We start from the raw sequence: 19,415 nt of genomic DNA, 5'->3' as shown, positions 1-19,415 counted from the left end.
GGACGCCTGCAGCCCGCCGACAACACCACGCTACCCAATAGTAACGCCGTCCGAGCTGCGAAAAACAGGCGTCGCAACAACTGTCGGCAGCGGTGGGGTACGCTGCCCTGAAGAACACAAAAATGGTTAACGAGCGAAGCTGAAGCGTGCGGCCCCGATGTTTATTACTGGGTTAATCCCGACGGTTCATTAAACGACGGCTTGGTAGGCGGCCGGATCATCAGTACGCAATTGCTGCTTGCGCTCGCCTGCACGAGCCTGTTATTGTGTCCGAGCTGCAGCATCGGGACGGCGTTGACGAACTTTTTCTTGGTTCTGCTCGCGGCGTTGCTGATCGAAAGCTGCCTGTTCCTCAGGAGTACCTATGACGCGTCGCCTACCCGTGTCGGAGCCGGAGAGAAACTGCTGCGCGCGCGCTCGGCTGCGATGGAGAGCAACGACGTCGCTACTGGCGCAGCCAATTGCGTGCCTCTCTTTCTCTTTTTTTATGCATTCGCATGAGATTGCGCCGGAGGAGTTTTCGGCATACAGGTGACAGACGGACGGACGGACGAATCGGCTGGCCATACACAGCTTAGCTGTAAAACATCGTGATTGAGCTAGTTAGGGCCTTACATGCCGCGCCTCGACTGAAGTAACACGTCGCGTTTGATGTTAGTTGGAAACAAGCTGTGATAGCTGTTGTCTTAGCGTAGGTGGAGTGCACGGATGGTTCATTTTTTTGCCACAGAACCTATCGCCACAAGAGTGAATTGACAACGTCAGTGCAAATGTGTAAAGGTGCGTTTTGTTTCGTCCCAGTCGCCATGCCTTTCTCTAAATTTACGCCGTTGCTATGATCGGTCCAATCTTCTTCAATCACACACTGACTGGACAGCATTAGGTGAGCGAAATCCTTGAAGGAGTGGTGGATGAGTTTCTCAGGGAAGCCTCAGCGCAACAGATTGGAAGACACGGGCCTGTAAATTGGCCGGCCAGGTCACCTGACCTCTCTCCACTCGATTTCTTTCTTTGAGGTTATGTGAAAGATCGTGCTTACATGATCGAGACAGACGTCAGATTAGTTCAAGGCAAGGATAACGGATGTCTGCCGTAGAATTCCAGCGTTGGTCATCAAGAAAGCCACTGAAGATGTGATAAAACGGACTCAGTACTGCGTATAGCTGCAGAAGGAGACCTATTGGAACACGTCCTCTAGGCAACAGCTGATGTTCAACGGCACTTATGAATTCTTGGATAATAAGGGCACACTGAAATTTGGTGTATTATTGTTTGTTTGTTTTTTGGGCAGGCGTCCCGATTGCCAATTCGGCTCATTTAGAAGTGCTATATTTTCTTTCCTGAACGAATCGGTCTTGCCTTTTCTCTACACGCTGGTTGCTTCCCAGTCTCTTTATTTCGCTTTAATTTATTCCACGACCCTGTTGTTGGCGCACGTATACATTCTAATGAAAAATAAAACTGTCACTTTAATTTGGCTTTGATCCGAAGGAAATTTCTGGCGCGACATAGAGCGACGCACGCTTTCAGTCGATGCAGTGCGAGCAAAGCCGGTATTTTGAAGCATTCTATGCCTATTACATTGTTTTCCCGTTTCGAGCTTGGTCAGAGTGGCGCTTCAGCCGCGCTATCGATGGGCTTTTGTTGTCAATGAGATCAGTCGGCCTTGAGAGATGGATAATAAGTGTGACTTAAAGAGGAAGGAATAGCTGCAAAGCCGCGAAACCTGCTGTTGGTTCTCCTTCCGTTTGCCATTATCAAGGGGATGCGCTCTTCCTTCGGGTTTGCGACAGGCAGTGCAGTTGCCTTCAATAAGCACATCTGAGGGCGCTGCTTTATGATGTGGCTGGGTGCGCAGTCACGGGGTATTTTCCTTATTCCGTGAGGTTTGTTTGCCAGTCGGAAAAAATTGCACGCGAATAGTACCTCGCTGAAAACACAGCACTTAGATTTCATTCAGTGGTTAAACGTTGCACACACACACACACACACACACACACACACACACACACACACACACACACACACACACACACACACACACACACACACACACACACACACACACACACACACACACACACACACACACACACAAACACACACACACACACACACACACACACACACACACACACACACACACACACACACACACACGCACACACGCACACACACGCACACACACACACACACGCAAGCGTGGGGAACGATCCCACGTCTCCGCATTACGCGTGCGATGCTTTAATCAAGGTTACTCCCAAGTTTAATTGTAGTAGTAAAACGTAAACACCCCAAAAATGTAGATGAGAAAACGGCGCCGCGGTAAGTTTGAGCATCGCACGCGTGATGCGAAGACGTGGGATCGTTGCCCACTTGCGGCAAGTAGTCTTTTTATCCACTTTCATTGCCATTAATTTATCATTTCGTTAATTCAATTCGTAAGTATAAGTAATTTCCCCTATAATGTCCTTCGTGTCTTTGTTTTTTGGCTCCTTATGATATGCTTAATAAAAATCGGGCCTCTCGTTTAACCTCGTTTATTCTCGCTTATCATATATATATATATATATATATATATATATATATATATATATATATATATATATATATATATGATAAAAAGACAGGATTGGTGCGCGCGGCAATTTGCGTGTATTCGCGAGTCACGCTCGGAAAAACACTTTTAGACAGCACGTATTTAGCATCAGGAAGCTGTATCGGGAGTTTTTCATGTTGCTTTACAATTTTCTCGTTGACACTTTTCATCTAATATAATATTTGAGAACTCGGTTAAATAATTAAGACGAATTATGTAATTAGGCGGAGTGCAAATAATACTCCGTGTATCTCCGAGCGACGGCAAACAACATTACCTTGGTTATGTCCAGGTACGTGGCGTTTGCATTTTTAAAGTTTGGCTCACGTTACGTGAGACACCCTGTATAACTGGTGGCATCCGAAGGAGGGCTAAATTTTATATTAGCATTTCTGTGACTTTTGGCAGCTACTGACGCTGCAGAGGAAGCTTTCCGCCTCTAGCTGACGATTTAAAGGTTTGAGCATGGAAAGCTGATACTATACAGATTGCCCGTGAACAATATCCAATATGTGACGTTCAGGAGGCCGTTCTCATAGCGTGAGGTGCACGAATGAGGTTGCTGGCACCCCCTTTCAAAAATTTTCCGTGATAAATATCTTTCAAAGGAACGAATGGACAAGCAGAATCTGGAAATCATCGCTAACTAAAAAGTAAAGGACTACAACGGACAAGCGGACAATGTTCTAACATCTTTTATTCTTCATTTTTCTTGGCGTAAAGGAATACAAAAGCGAAACTTGAAGAACTGAAACGTGACGTTTGAAACTACTCGTTGATGTGGAGCACCTTAAGAACGTTCCCTTATATCTTTCTACAAGACTCAGATATCTCGCCTTCATTTCAATTGATTCATCGAATATGTGCCAGAAAATATTTCCTGAGTGTATAAAAAAAATAAATAAAAAGGGCGCCGTAATTTTAGAACTTTGATCAAGTAACAAGTGCGCTTTTCGACATTTCACATTTAATATAGGTGTATATACCACTCTAGGAGCACAGTAAACTATAAGTTTTCTATCAACTGAAATTGTTTAAAGAACTTTGGGTCATTCGAAAGCTGCTAAACAATTCCTAACAAAGAAATGCCCTTGTCTGTGGATGCACAGTCTGACTACCGCAGCCCTGTAAACACGTGCGCAGCTTTCATCAGATTATGTACCTTAGGAATGATACGAAATGAAATATGCATAGCTAAAGGTGCACACTTTCACAAACTTGACACAAAGGATATTGAAACGTATTCTCACAAGCTCGCAGAAAACATATTTCAGTCTTTGCTGTATGCTATGTTGAAGCGTCAATAATCGTCGGGGAAAGTCATGCTAATTTTATTCCCATGGCGCTGTGCTCATTATAGGTCTTTGTAAAACATGCAAACCAGGAACATTCTCAACAGTGAATAATAAAAATATAGGCATGGCGAGTCAAGTCAAGGTGTTCGTAGTTGGGCCAGAAATATGTGGTGCAAGCCAAATGGACAACGACGATCAAGACGTGGTATAGTAGAAGTGTCTGTGTCCACTCAGTTGTAGTAGTACACATCTTTCCCTGCATTTTTCTAGTATAAGCACGCACAAACTAGCACAACTAATTCTATCATGGTATGCGAATACCTCATCTGTAATTACTCACTTTGTTTTCTTGTATGACTCTAGAACTTTTCATAATTTCATCATCACCTCGTGGGAATAAAGCCGTCGTTCATGCTTCTAGACGGCCATCGTTCTTTTTCTTCTTTTTTTTGCAGTCTTGGGTTTTCCCACAACCACGATCTATATTTTTATGGTACAAAATGTGACTTACGCCCATAAAAGTCTCATCAGCTTTCTTTGCGGTTGCATATACGTCAGTGCCATAAGTTTACTATTTACATCACTAGTCAGGCAGCTCATGCGTAGAACTTAATTTCATGCTTTTTCCAGTACAAAAATTGCCGAGAGTCTGCTTACCCTGTACTGGCTTCCTGAGATTTGGTATTTATAGTACATTGAAATTCAGAGGAAGAGTTTGTGAGGCAATGGCAAAAAACCACGCGTTACAGGCAGGTTGTTCGTGTACAGTTGATCCTGACATCCAGTCATGATGAAATGAGCGAAACCTTGAAACAATCGCTCGCGGAGCATTGCTGCTGTCCCTGTTCGGCGGAGAGTCATCAGACGCAAGGCCCGAAATTGGCAGGACCTTGAGATCGCTTGTGTGGCCTTCGTGATTAAAAAACTCGTCAATGTAAGCGTTACCATCATGAGGAGACGCTGAGTTAATCATACCACGCACACATCGCGCCAGCGCGGGAAGACCGCGTTACTATACATTGTCCCTTCAGATAGCATGCCTCATCCATCGCGAGTCTGCGCTGGGACTAGTTGCTTTGTGTTTTGACCAACTTTGCCATGATTGGAGACAACGCGAAGATAAAAAGATGAAATTACAAGGCAAGTACGCCCGCTCCAACTGCAACTTACAACTACGAAAAAACAGGAAAAAATAAAGTAAAAAGAAAGTTTGTTACCAAACAAGCTGCTTTGTTTCTGTCAATTATTTGTTCCCGAAAATTCAGTAAATATCAGCTGATGGGCGCGAAAGACCGGTATATTGCGCATATTTTTCTACCGGAAAGCTACAAATTTGTCTGTAGTTTAAATTATGGGGTTTTACGTGCCAAAACCACTGCACGCATGCCAAAAGCCAGGCACGCCGTAGTGGGGGACTCCGGAAATTTGGACCACATGGGGTTCCTTAACGTCTACCTAAATCTAAGTACACGGGTGTTCTCGCATTTCGCCAAAATCTGTCTGTAATAACTGCTTCTATAGTTGGAATATGAATACGACAAACAGCAATCTAAGTAACTGAGCTTGTGACGTCATGACAGTAAAGACAACAGTCCGACAACTTGCAAGGACGGTTTCCTCTGTCATGATAGAACTGAAGGGGCGTACCATGTTTTCTGAAACCAGAATGACTAATGCAAGTTAAACCTAGGTAAACGTAACCTACATAGAAGGGTAGTGGTTCGGGCTAGTTGATTTTCCATAATGTTGAGTGTTGCAGCGCGACGCAGGACAGAGGGACACGGAAAAGCGCTCGTCCTTTTTTTTTTTTTTTCGTGTCCCTCTATCATGCGTCGTGCTGTAGCACTTAACAGTAACCTAGATGCTAAGTAGAGCTCAGTGAAGGACTGAGAAGTTGCCAGCAGTTTCTTTAAACTAGCAAATAGATATAATTTGATGCAGTGCCGCCTCTCGCTGGCAGCGGTGCAGTAATTGCGATAAGACGAAATTCTTGGCAACAGCTTAGGTTCGACACAAGCCGTGCGCGACAGAGAGTCAACCAATTGACCGATAAATGTGAGACGGGAGGCGTTCACATAAAGTCTTGTTGACCGGCCAGCCCCTACGCTTCCGTGGGGCGACTGCGTAGTAAGAAAAACATGTGCCAGTTTCGATACCGTCTAGCTCAGAGACAGATAAGAGAGAGAGAAACGCACGCTCCCTGGGCAATTCAGATTGTGATACAACGATAGGCTGATGAAAGCGTGATTCTAAGGTTTGCCGGTAGGTGAACCATAGCACAAGCGATGCACGCTGTCTCGTGGAATTCCTCTGCGTGACTCTGTCTCGGGTCGTTGTCAGTCGCTGAAGAAGCGACTCGCAAACGCTGACTCGACGTCTCGCAGGATGTGTCAGCCCAGAGGGTCGACGGCCCGCCAAAGACCATTTCAGTTCCACGGCATTCTGCGGTCGCCGCCGATGTCGTTCTCGGGGCTTCAAAAGTGGGACGGAGGCACGACACAGCACACACTCTCTCACACGCACGATATTAAGCACACAGGAGGACATTTGGGAGTCCCCGCGCTCCGCCGCGGGGCCGAGGTCACAGGTTGAGTTCAACGTCTGTGGAATAGCAGCCGATCTGCTCTCCGTCGCGCAGCACAGTGGCCTTGATGACGAACTCGCCGTCAAGCAGGTACGAGGGAAGGTCCGGCGGAAGCTCGGGCACCTTGAACGTGGTCGGCTTGAGGCGCCACTCACCCTGCACGACACAGTTTCACAAGGGCAGCGCCGGTTATACACCCGCTTGCAGCGTCAGCCGCAATCGACACTTTTCCTGCTCGTGGGGCATTAGCTTTCCGCGTATGCGTCACCTGTTGAGGCATCGCCTCGCTAAAATAGGGCACGTAACACTACCTTGTGACGCTACGGGGTAATCGTGAGATGTCATTCTTGATATGTAAATGACAATGTCTGCCAAAGGCTTGCCGCAACCAAAATGAGGTTTAGAGACAGTAAATGTGCAATGGGTGTCGATGACAAGCATTACACGTGCAGTGTGGGTAACTATTAAGTGAATAATAATAATATTTGGGGTTTTACGTGCCAAAACCACTTTCTGATTATGAGGCACGCCGTAGTGGAGGACTCCGGAAATTTTGACCACCTGGGGTTCTTTAACGTGCACCTAAATCTAAGCACATGGGTGTTTTCGCATTTCGTCCCCATCGTATTAAGTGAAGAATGTAAGCATGTTTATTTTCTTTGCGTGCTCATACGTACGCTGAGCGCGTACGTCAGTATTACGTCGTGATGCAACTATGCAGACGGGTACAACATTTTGTTTTGTGCCTTTTGGTTGTTTAGATCGTTTTTGCACAGGTCGGCTTAAATGCATATGACGCAGAGGTTGGCAACATCGACATCGATAGCAATATTTAGCGTTGCGCTTGAACTCCTCGGACGGTGTTGTAACTACACGCGGGTGCGACATGGCACGATGCATCACGCAAGGAAACTTCTGCATGGCAGATGGAACAGTGCCCTGGCAGCTACTAGGCGCCTCAGAGTGCCAGCGTCATGAGCACCGTCAGTGGTGCTGCGAGCGTCGCACCTCGACGCCCCTGCATGAGATGAGACTGGATGAGAACGATGCAACACCATGGGCATTAGTTAGCGCCCAGGGAAAAGTCACACTCGTAAAGGGCACTGGTGCCGGTACCAGTGAAATTGCATCGCTTTGAGGTTATAAGTCCGAATATTGTTTTGAACGTTTTAAAGGGATAGGACAAAAGGCATAAAGTGCGAATAAAATGTTTCACGACTGTTCTTCGCGTTCTGCAGTTGCCAAAATTCTGACTAATAAATCAATCAAGAACGCAAAACCTGCTGAGAGCAACTTTGAGGTTTCAATAATATAATGTCTATCTAGCATATCGAACAATCCATATGGAGCATGCTCTATGCATGGAGCGCCGCGCCAATGCCCACGCCACCAACGGCGACGGCGAAAATTCGGCACTAATATTGTTACATTACACATTTCATTATGGGGCTTTACGTGCCAAAACCACTTTCTGATTATGAGGCACGCCGTAGTGGGGAACTACGAAAATTCTGACCACCTGGGGTTCTTTAACCTGCACCTAAATTTAAGTACACGGGCGTTTTCGCATTTCGCCCCCATCGAAATGTTGCCGCCGTGGCTGGGATTCGATCCCGCGACCTCGTGCTTTGGAGCCCAACACCGCAGACGTGGCCTAGTGTACAGGGCGTCGGCCACGGCTATGGTAGGTGGGCAGTTCGATATCCGCCGCCGGCACCCACCGTAATTGGTGGAAAAAATTATGGGTACGGCTGCTCCCGAACCCGGCGCCCGGTAGTGTTTGCGGTGAACCGCCTGGGGAGTGCACCCGAGTGCCCTAATTTCGACATGTAACCCGGAAGGGTGGTTATGTTCAGTGTCCGTAATGCGGACACGGCTGCTATAATCACTAATATTGTTCACGCACCATGGCACGTGCTCTACGGTAATGGGTATGTTTAGGAGAGAAAGCTGGTTGTGGGAAAAGCAGAGAGGTCGGCCTGAGTTAGTACGTTCCAGCCTGCCACTCTGCACAGGGGAAGGTGGAAAGGGGAAAAATAATAATGAGAGATGATAATGAGGGAAGAAATAAGAAATATGGACATATAAGATTATCCCATAACACAGTGGTCACTCGAGCCTTTAGCTATGTTAAAGGCAAACTGCAACAACATCTTGGACCGGGTAAAACTCTAGTTTCAGGTAGTGTAGATATAGAGGAGCCTCAGCGCAACGTTATGTGTTTGAAATCCAAGTTGATACGTCACGAAGAGCTGTCGAAAATAGCCACATTTAGAACCGAAAATGAAAAAAAAGAAACGCCGCCGCCTTTACTGCTCTCCGGGAGTGATGTATGACCCAAAACTCGTGGCTTCTCGACGTGACATTTGAGATAAGGCGGTATACCGACGGCAACTGCTCGCAGCACACTGAAATATCTCGCAGGCAATGTTCTGAGACTTGCGTCATATCCGCTAACTACCAGGTGCATGCGTCATCTGCTTAGGTGCTCTTTAAAAGCTGTTAGGAAAATTAGACAGTAATCAACTTTGCCAAGTTTTCTTCACCAGTATATACTACATATTCATAAGTTATAGTAAGCTATAAACAACTTAGCCAAAGTGAAATTTTCTTGCAGCAAGCTTTTAAACTAAGTTAAACAGACATGCGCATAGTCAATGCGATATTTGTGAAAGCGTGTAGTTGTAATTGCGAAGAAACGTCTACGCTGCATTATCAGTATGTGAATAGCAAAGTTCACGATTGAATAGTTGAGCGTGATGGTTTGCAGCCCGCTGCGTACCGTCTGCAACTATACGCAGCGACTATTTATCTTGAATCTTTTATTCGGCTTGGTGCTACTGCGCTACAGCAATGCAGTACAATCTGATGGCCCGGGCCAGCTTATCACACATGCAGGATCTGGCATGTTTCAGATGCTACACGAGGTACCAATAAAATTGAAAGTGGGAACCATGTTTCTTTGTTGGCACCTTTTCACCATTCGCGCAACGTAGCTTTAGTAAAATTGCCTCGAGATGAAAAGCGTAGCCTCTTGCTCCTTGAACTGTTACGAACATGTGGGCCCAGTTCATGTTATCGCTCAGTGTAATTTACTACATTACTGTATTTTAAAAATAAATGTCTACAAAACACTGATTGATTGATTGATTGATTGATTGATTTTACTTTCCAAGGCAAAACACGGGCTATGACAGACAGTGCAGTGCTATGAATTATGTTTGCCTCTTGGACTTCTTAACGTGCGCCCTGTTTAGGTGTTTAAGTACACGAGAATTTTTTGACCGAACCGCTGTCTGGGTGCACGTTAAAGAACCCAGGGAATAAGTGGCCAAGCAATTGATTGGGTGCAGTCTTGATTGAATCAAGACTGCACCTTGAGTATGGGCAGAGTCCTTCCATGTTTCCAAACATGGAAGGACTCTGGTATGGGTAACGATGTTGCATGTGCCGAATCTCGGCACAGGGGTGTTTTTGAATTGCGTCGCCATCGGAATGCAACCTCAAAGATGCATGTTTTGTCAGCTCAATAAAGGAAGTGAAGCGCGTCCGGTTTGCTACTCTACACAAGCGAGCGAGGAAGGCACTAGCAATGCGAACGCGTGCCGGTATAGCTAGCACGCCTACAATCGGTTACTGAGGCGAATCGATTTCATAAACTGCAGTAATGTGTGGAGCTAAAGCCTGGAGGATAAAGGAAGCTCGAGAAGAAGCTAGGAACTGTGCAACGAGCAATGGAACCGCGGATCGCGGTATATGTGGCGTTAAGATATAGGAAGACGGTGGTGTACGGGCATAGCGGGGTTTAGAGAGCAAACCCAAGGCAGCTGATATTCTAGAGACAATAATAGGACGAAGTGCTGCACCGGCAAAAGTTAGGCAACTTGCAGGAGTAGAGTGGAGACTGCTGACGCAAGACAAGTGTTCGTGTAGATTGCTGGGAGAGTCGTTCTTCCTGCAGTGAATATGAAATAGACTGGTAAGGAGTACATACCTCGTAATAGGGACACTGGCACGGAATCTCCTCCCCTGTTTTCGGGTGCAGGCATTCCGGCTTGGAGAAAAGGTGTATCTTGCAGATGTCGTCGTACGTGCACGAACCCACGCCGTTGGGCAGGCACGGTATCGTCAGCCACGTGGACAGGCCGAACAGGAGCGTCAGCTTCTTCTGCATCTCCAGGTGCACCTGTGTTTCAGTAAATACGTTGTGTTTTGTTCCACGCGTTTCTTTTGCTCCACACGTTTGCTCTTTCGTCCCACGATCAATTCTCCCCCCACAATTTCTTTAGATTGTGCATGTGTGCGCGCGTGCGAGTAAGTATGTGTTGCCAAGGCGTAGTGACGGTAAGGTGCTAGCTAGTGACGGTGAAGAAGCAGAAAGACTACTGGAAAGGATTAATAAAGACTTCTTATTGGTCGAATTTGTGCCTAGAGTGAAAAAAAACACTCAAGTAATGAAATAGACGCTTTGACGACATTGAGTCCGGCCGGCAGGAAGCATGTCGAACGAAAGAAAAAACAACAACGAAAAAAACACTATGACCAAAGAGAATAGAAAACTTTGGAGACACTCCCTGTAAACGATGCTTCCGTACGGAAGTACGAACGTCTTAAAGGATTTTAACTTATCCTCTTTGGTCCACGTTTTTACCGTTTCTTTCGTTCAAAGCACTCTAATGACAATCACGTATAGATCACTGGGAGAGTTGTTCTTACTGAAGTTGATACGAAATATGCGGATAATGAGCGCATACCTCGTGGTAAGGACACTGGCACGCGTTCTCCTCCCCTGCTTTTGGGTGCAGACATTCCGGCTTGGAGGAAAGGTGTATTGCAATATTGTTAGGCCCAAGGCCGTCGAAAATAGCACCGCGAAAAGCATTGAATGCGCTTGAACATTTTTACGAAGACACAGGCATCGTTAACAGGTATACTACACATCGCACTCAATAGTCATACGATGTAACTATAACTTGCTTCTATTATTTGTAGTTATTAGCGCTTGCATATTACGTGTTATACTTTTTTGTATTCTGTTCGTGCATTATTTTAAGTCTGCGTAATTCCTCATCTGTTTAATGCTCCTCAAAGTCTACATCATGGCCGCTTGCGTGTGTTTGTGACTTTGTTAACAAACTCATTCTGATGCAACTTGCGTTTGCCTTCTAAATTTTTATGTTCATCGGTGTACAGGACTGAGTGCTGTGGATTTCTGGCCCATTACGTGGTTTCTTTTCATCTTTTTATACATATATATTTTATATCGTTTTTTTTTTCTGTTATGCGAAAAGTAGAAGCCGTCACCATTATAAGGTGACTATATCTTTTTCTATTATTTTTGACTTCAGTAAAATGAAAAAAAAAACGGCAATGATGTAAAGCGATGTGCTCAGCCTTCGAACGTCGAATCTAACCTTGCGGTTTAAGCCTGTTCGGTGTTTTATGTACGCAAGTCAGCGTACATTACAGAGAAATTGCTGGTGCTCGATCACGTGGATCTGAGAGTGTGCAACACTATTCGCGTTGCGTGTGCAATGTGATTAAACAGGCATTCTCACCATCAACTTTGCGGCAACGTTCACGAAATTTCGTATAGAGAAAGTGTGTCGTGCGCGTCAGCGACAACCCGATAACGGCGACAGTTTGGTAAAGCGGTCACCTGGCGAAAAGCAAAACAACTATGAGTTGCAGTTATTCTTCCCTTAAAGAACGACGGTGAGATAATATACAGGCAGTTGCGAACGAGCGCGCGCTTGCTGGTCTCCGTTCTCTGCCCTATCAAACCGCAGCCAATGTATTGTCTGTGTGACACACTCAAAACAGACGCAAACTTTTCTATCACGAATCTGCTTAGCACCGCTTTATTGCCCTGGAAGGCGTGACACAAGTCCCTTGTGACACATCACGAGTAGATGAAATTCCCTGCACCGTTTGTGATGGTTGCCACTTGGACAAGTTTCATACTGCGTGTTTCACAGGGGCTTCTACTTGTCTTTATTTGCCTTATTATTTTGCTTCTTGTACCACAGCTGCGAGCTTAACCCGTTCTTATCTGTCCGGCGCGAACATCACCGCAACGCGCGTTGCGAGCTCTTCCGGAAACCGTAAAAGTACTGCAATAGTCGTAAACAATATCTTAGGCAACGGCGTGCCACGCACCGTCTTCTCGGTCTCTGAACCATGCTCCCGAGGTGCATTTGAGGTGCGGTCTAAGTGTGGTCGGCACGCACGCACGCACGCACGCACGCACGCACGCACGCACGCACGCACGCACGCACGCACGCACGCACGCACACACACACACACACACACACACACACACACACACACACACACACACACACACACACACACACACACGCAGGGGCTTATATTTCCCTTAGTAGTGGTCAAAGTATTTTTTTACATACGGGTACTTGGTAGTTCTCATGTGGGTGTACAGATGGAATGCGATTCTGAAGAGAAGGCATGCAGTTAAAAATATACCACCAGCTGAGCTTGCTGGAGATATTCCACGAGGGCAATGTTGAAAATTGACGGGTCGTTGCCATGAGGTATAAGGTTCAGAATGCTCACCTGTTCGCGGGAGAGTGAAGGAACCGAAATAGCGCAAATCAAGGGGTAAAAAAAAAAAGAAGGTGACCCACAGGTGCGAGCAGACTTACGGTGCACGTTTCACTTTCACGTCAGCTTCCTTCCTGCATTTCTGTGTTACATTCCCGGCCACGCTTTTGTGATCAGCATAACAACACTCCTTCGAGCGTGTTTTGTTAAGTGTTTGACGCTTTTCTCAGCACAACATATATACTGTTTGCTCCATTGCCACGAAGTCGCGAGCTGTTTTCCCTCAGAGGACTTCACTTCCGCAGATTGCCTCTTTAGCGCGCTAGGTCATAGGCACGAAACACGGTTATTTTCTCCTGTCCGCTGCCTCGCTTTGCTCTGCGTGCGGAGCGGTTGATTCCGCCCTAGGGAACGGTTACATGACGGCTGATCGCGCGTTTCCTTTATTATTGTCAGCACTGTTCCGGCCAGGCGCCCTGCCGAACCTTGGCAACTACCACGTGTTGCGACCGGGATCGTAGCTGTTGAAACAGCTTTTTTTTTTTTTTTTTTCGTTTCCGGCTCCACTCGCACACGCGGAAGTTCTTGCTTTCCCTTGAGGGAGGCGGTCGCCTTTATCGCGCTGACCCCGGCTGCAATGGACCGGCGGTGTGACAGGCGTAGAAAGGGGGCGATTGGAGAGCGAATTTAGTGGAAAGGGGAGCAGGAGTGCTTGTTAGAAGCAGCAGGTTGTTGCCTCCCTTCGCCATCCAACCTATTTTTTTCCCCCGGTGCTGACGGAAGACAAAGTCTGTTATGCCCACGTTCAAAGAAAGAAAGAAAGAAAGAAAGAAAGAAAGAAAGAAAGAAAGAAAGAAAGAGAGAGAGAGAGAAAGAAAGAAAGAAAGAAAGAAAGAAAGAAAGAAAGAAAGAAAGAAAGAAAGAAACAACTGATGATTCGCGCATAGTCCCAAAGTAACTCTTGGGCTATGACAGACGCCATAGTGGAAGGCTCCGGATTAATTTTGATCGCACGAAGTTCTTTAACGGGCACTTTAACCTAAGTAAACGAGCGTCTTCGCATTCCAGCCCTGTCGAAATGCGGTCGGTGCGGCCGGGCATCAAACCCACGACCTCGTGCAGCAGTACGGCATGGACGTCACTGAGCGACTGCGGCAGGCAAAGGAAGAAAGAAAGGTGCACGTAAATTGTTTGTGTCGGTTGGTCAGTCACGCCGTCTTATTGACCTAGCTGCACAAGTACCGTATTTATTCGAATATAGATACATAATACATTCGTGACCAAAGACTCTCAACCCCTATTCGTGAGCAAAGCTAGAGAAAGTACCTAGCTGACGGATTTCCTCCGTTGCGCCCACCGCAAAGCCACCATGGAGATTATCCGGACTTGCTATAAGAAATGCTGCGCATCCAACGCACTCCACGGCACCCGAGGATGACGTCGTTTGAGGTCTCAACAAGACATCCCACGAGGACGATTCCTCTGGCAGTTCAGACGTGGATGCAGCTTGTAGCATCGACAACCGAGATTTATACTCCGCTTCATATATCAGGTGCAACGCTGTGGAAGCTACGCAAGAAGTGCAGTCACCAAAATTTGTTCCTCTGCGCGTTCCGCCTTGCTTCGCTGCGCGCCAGCGGCGCTTGCTCGCACGAGCATGCACGCGTGGTTGGCGCGACGGGCTGCAAATAAAAAACAAACGAAAAGCAAACTGATCTAAAACAACGTGTTAGCAGCCGTATTGGTACATGGTTTGTTCGTTTCCAAGGGTAAATTCTTTCCTTTTTTGTTCAAAGTTCATACAAAGAACATTTTCACAAAAATCGGTCGAAAAACACCGAACTATCTGTAAATGCGAACGCGGCCACTGCAAGGAGTATTCCTAGCCTCCACAGCGCTGCACCTGATGTATGGAGCGAAGTACAGTAACCGATCTTACGGTAAATAAAGGGTGCCATGTTTCCAAACTTTCTTGTTTTACTAAACAGATATGGGTCGACCTATATTCAAATTATAATTATTTTATTATTTCTCGGCAAGTTTAATATATAGAGGTCGACCTATATTCTTGTTAGACCTATTTTCGAGTAAATACCGTAGCTCAAGTGAAAGAATAGCCGGCTGCGTGATTAGGTGCGCTGATTAGTGGGACGAGATGGGTTAATGGGTCGCTGCTATAGCTCATAGAGTATCCGTACTTAACATTTCAGCCACGGGTACCGTCATTGTGGGAACTTGTGAGTTCCTTGCTTCTGAAATGAACAATGACAGCGAGAATGAGAACCCTCGGCACCATTCTGCGTCATGTCGCGTTAATTCCTGCTGAGAATTTAACATTCTTCAGTAGCGTCACCTGCAGTGACCGGCTCTACTATGTGTGACCTGTACTGTGTGTTATACTTTATTCTTTTAGATTTGTCATCTTTCTCTTTCTTTCCTCTTTCCTCCCCTCCTTCCTATCTTCCATTTCTATATTTCTCTCTCCCACTTTCTGAAGAGAAGGCAGGCGTCGTGCCCCTTCCGGTGGCAGTTGCCAGCCTGCTCCTCACTTTCCCTTTCTTGTCAAATTTATATATGTTTCCAAACAAATAAATAATAATAATTGAAATGCGCTTGGTTTTTGACAAATAGCGTCAGTGCAAGCTCTGAGAAACAACGAAGAGATACAATGGGCGAGCCTCAAGCCACGCCAGTGTACGTATTGAAAACTTTTTCGTTTCTGAAACTTATTGCTCAGAATACGCACAAAGAAACACTACAACACGTATATAGGAACTAAACGCTAACATTCCTTCAATCTTTCGCATAAAGCGCATCATTAAAATATGGCCGGCCAACGGCAAACAGCGGTTACGAATGAAACCCTTTATGGATATTGGCCCTAGCTATGAGCGGGACTCAGACGACAGGCCGGACTGCCGATTCAGCCAGCGGGTGAACACGACGACGCTCCAAATCACGCCACGCCCAAGAGTGTCGTAGCGGCGTGATTGGTTGCAGCTGCATGGCTGAACCACGTCACTCTGGTCGGCGGACTGAATCGGCTATCCGTGCCGCCAGCTTTACCGTACGTGGCAAGTGTTTACAACAGCTCTTGCCGTGAAGAGAAGCGCAGCCGAACGGGCGACTCGGTCCACTATAGTACGGCGACATGCAGGAGAAGGAGGAGGACTGTCTCACTCTGGTTCACACGCACGGCGAGCGTGGCAGCGCGCTCTCCCGGAGTCGGCCGGTTTTCGGCAGCCGCGGAATGTTGGCCTACATCCACGGCGGCACCGCCCCCTCCCGATCACTTCCCGCCCCTCGCGTCTTCTTTCCCAGCGTGAGGCACTTCGACGGCGGTGGAATGCGGGTCTGTCGCATCGGTGGCGTTGTTCGATCGAAGCGCCTTATTTTCCATTCGCGGAAGCGGGCGCTGCCTAGGTACGCGTACGCTTTACAGGTGTGTATGTACACAGATTGGTGCAGCTTTGAGGCTCAAATGTTCGGGGCGACGCTATTACCGCCGAAACTGTGTCTTGTCAGTGTGGTGAAGAAATGGCGACGCCAGCGAATGGAAATAGACCACGAGGACGGGAAGTTGATACACTGACGGTGTAATTACAAGTGAAAGTTAAGCTCAGAACACGCATCCAAGCATTCAAGCATTGGTGTGCCCAAAAGGATGGCCTCATGCTTGTCCAGACACCCAACATTATAGCTATTAAGTTCAGGGAGCGATAGACATGACAGTGCAGGCATGCACCGGCGTTGCCCGGCTCAATGTGCACGTGGTGCTCCACGTATACCGCTCACTCGCTTCGGTAGTGGTAGTTGGGCGCGAACTCGATAGCTAATAAGAGCGTTTACTATCAGCAGAATCCTTCCATTTTTTTTGCTATCAGGTAACACGGAAGCGAACGAGGCGTGAAGCCTTTGCAGTTCTGTGGTTCTATGATTGAATCGGCTCGCTTCTTGCTCTCGAAGTCTGGTCACGAACTCGACGCTGTTTCAAGGGGCCTCTTTTTACTTTCGCTCTCTCTTCAACGCGCGGTTCTCGAGGTGGAGTTTGAATTGTTTTCTTTTTCTAAATCGGTGTCTGAACTTCCACAATGTGTCTGTGTGCGGTTGATGCGGAATCACCATGATTACTACATCTGCGCGCACACATGTTTTGATACACGGCTTTGTTTTTGTAAATAAACTTTAATGGCAAATCCAGGTGCGTGTAAAAAGGAGCTCACCTTTGTCATGTGAGCTTCTCGTCTGAATGTTACACATTTCTTGGCTACCATTAGACTACACTTTTGTAGTCTGCAGGAATTGCACGCTCATGGAGACGCGTACAATACTAGAAGCCGACGCATTTAACCGCGTTTAAAGAAAAATGCTTTGTCCCATTAGCGCACCCAAGATTTCTGTCGACGGGGTGGGGGGGGGGGGGAGGAGAACTGGTGTTTTGACTTCTGAGAGGGGTTACAATACCCCTTTTCCCTCTGTCAGTGCGCCATTTCTTGGTCCTACCATCCGTTAAGTGCGCATGCCTATCGCTGCACCAGAAGCGCACTCACAGTTAGCATCATGGCACGCGCGGTTTGCGTTGACACTGCTAACGCCTAGCTGAAATTCTGAAAGAGCATTAAGAAGAGAGAAAGAAAGCGTTCAGTACGAAGTGAATCGGGGACGTAGAAAATTAAGCCAGGCTTCTTTCAGCAGAAGAAATACGTATAATAGAGCTCAATAACTTATTTAGTAATGGTTTCTGCGGCGAGCTTCCTTATAAGTTGATAAGAACAGATAAGAACCTAAATACTCCTTCGAGTATATGAAAACATACGCCTTTGTGAGCAGAACTGCACGATGCTGCTGCATATGTTTCATGGAAGTAAAAAGAAACGACGTTTAGACCAGAGAGCCTGCTGCACAAATATTAGAGTGCGCATAGAGCCACCATTGGCACACAAGTGATAAATTAAATGGCACGCGTCAATACTGGGCGAGCGAAAACTATCGACCGGAATATTCGCCTCTGTTGAGACCACAGCACAATCTTAGCTGAAATGTCAGAATAGTTGTGGAGAAAACGCAAATTCGCTTCTCTCTCTTACCGTTGTTTAGTCCCTGAGGCAAATCCATTCGCGTATATGAGGCGGAAATTATAGCTAGCATTTTTTGGAATTTCGCAACAGAGTCAGGAGTGAATTTCATTGTCGCAAGGAAATTCGATGAACGTGTTCGGTCATGCATGTTTACATGAAAAAATAAATAAAAATAAACAAAACGAAAAGACAGAGGATGCAGAGTTACGGGAGGAGGCGGGTTAAAAATGAAAAAAAAAACAAAGGGCCCCAGAGAACACAAAAAAGCCGGTTCGTGTCAGTGTATAATCGCGAGTGAACCGGACTGCATCTGAGCCATATAAATAAGCGTAACGCGCCTTAACCAGCGAAGTCCAGTGGCGAGAAATCAGCAATTAGCTCGTTCTTCTTGTGCACAGCTGTCTCGAGAACGCGACAGCCTTTCCGCGAAGCTGCGCCGCGGCTGCGAGTGGCTGTGGTTATGTCAGCGGCTCTACGGTATATACGTTGGGCCCATGTGGTGTGCGAGCTTGCTGTTTACGCTCAGCCCGGCAACGCTCCGACGGGAGCCGTTGCGTTTGCGCACCTGGAGCCGATTGTGCGAGTGCAATGAATAGTGCAGATTATACACAGTGCTATACAAGCCGCGCTGCTGAATTATTTGAGCCGCAGTTGGGCTGCCTCGGCCGCGCGGCCTTACTTCTGTTCTGCAGTGCTGGCGTATGTCGACGGCGAGCGAGAACGGTCGCGTAATGAGATTTCTATCGGCAGTTCGAGAGCAAATGTGTAGCCTCGCTCTAACTGCATTCCTTTCGGGCCAAGCTGTTGCCTCGAGGCGTAAAAAAGAATGCGCCTATTACTAGTGGGGGTTCAGTGCTATTGCCATATTAACCTCCAGCGTCCGGCTTTGCCCGTGGCGCGTGTCAGCGACGTGTACGTGCGCCATGTGTCGCACGCGCTCAAAAGCCGACGCACCTGTCCGCTATTCGTGGCGACTTGAAAACGAGGTGAGATGGGAGTCTCGGGGACGGAAAAGCTTTGTGAATTCGTCCCCAGATGTGCACGTATTCAACAACTTAGCTCGAGCCTTACTACACATGGCGCGCTTTTACAAACGCACGCACATAAGCACACTTGCACATGCGTACAATTCATCCCTATCCAAGAACCTATGTATGATACGTCATGGCCGGAATTGCTGTGACTGCCTTTGTCACGCTCCGTATATTTTTTCCTCGGTTTTCACGAACTGACAAACCCAAGTGCGTATGTTTGTCAGCTTCCGTCGGGTCTATAGATACCGAAGCACTGGTAAA

The 19,415-nt window shown here is 46.9% G+C and overlaps 2 protein-coding genes across 5 annotated transcripts in view; both read right to left on the bottom strand.

Annotated features, from left to right (window-relative positions):
* Positions 1-19,415, bottom strand: part of LOC142578827 (GSK3-beta interaction protein) — a 613,414-nt gene that overhangs the window by 245,149 nt on the left and 348,850 nt on the right. The gene's annotated exons all lie outside the window — the stretch shown is intronic.
* LOC142578825 (ganglioside GM2 activator-like) overlaps positions 3,277-19,415 on the bottom strand; it is a 138,017-nt gene continuing 121,878 nt past the window's right edge. For all 3 annotated transcript variants that reach the window (XM_075688442.1, XM_075688441.1, XM_075688440.1), the window contains exons 3-4: positions 10,473-10,664; positions 3,277-6,634 (exon numbers count right to left, since the gene is read on the bottom strand). In XM_075688442.1, the coding sequence (XP_075544557.1) occupies positions 6,476-6,634; positions 10,473-10,664 (351 nt within the window). In that variant the 3' untranslated portion in view covers positions 3,277-6,475. The remainder of the gene's footprint in view (positions 6,635-10,472; positions 10,665-19,415) is intronic.

Source organism: Dermacentor variabilis, chromosome 4, assembly GCF_050947875.1.
Source record: "Dermacentor variabilis isolate Ectoservices chromosome 4, ASM5094787v1, whole genome shotgun sequence".
Lineage (NCBI taxonomy): Eukaryota > Metazoa > Arthropoda > Arachnida > Ixodida > Ixodidae > Dermacentor > Dermacentor variabilis.
Note: the sequence above shows the minus strand (reverse complement) of the source record. Positions and strands in the feature narration are given on the sequence as shown.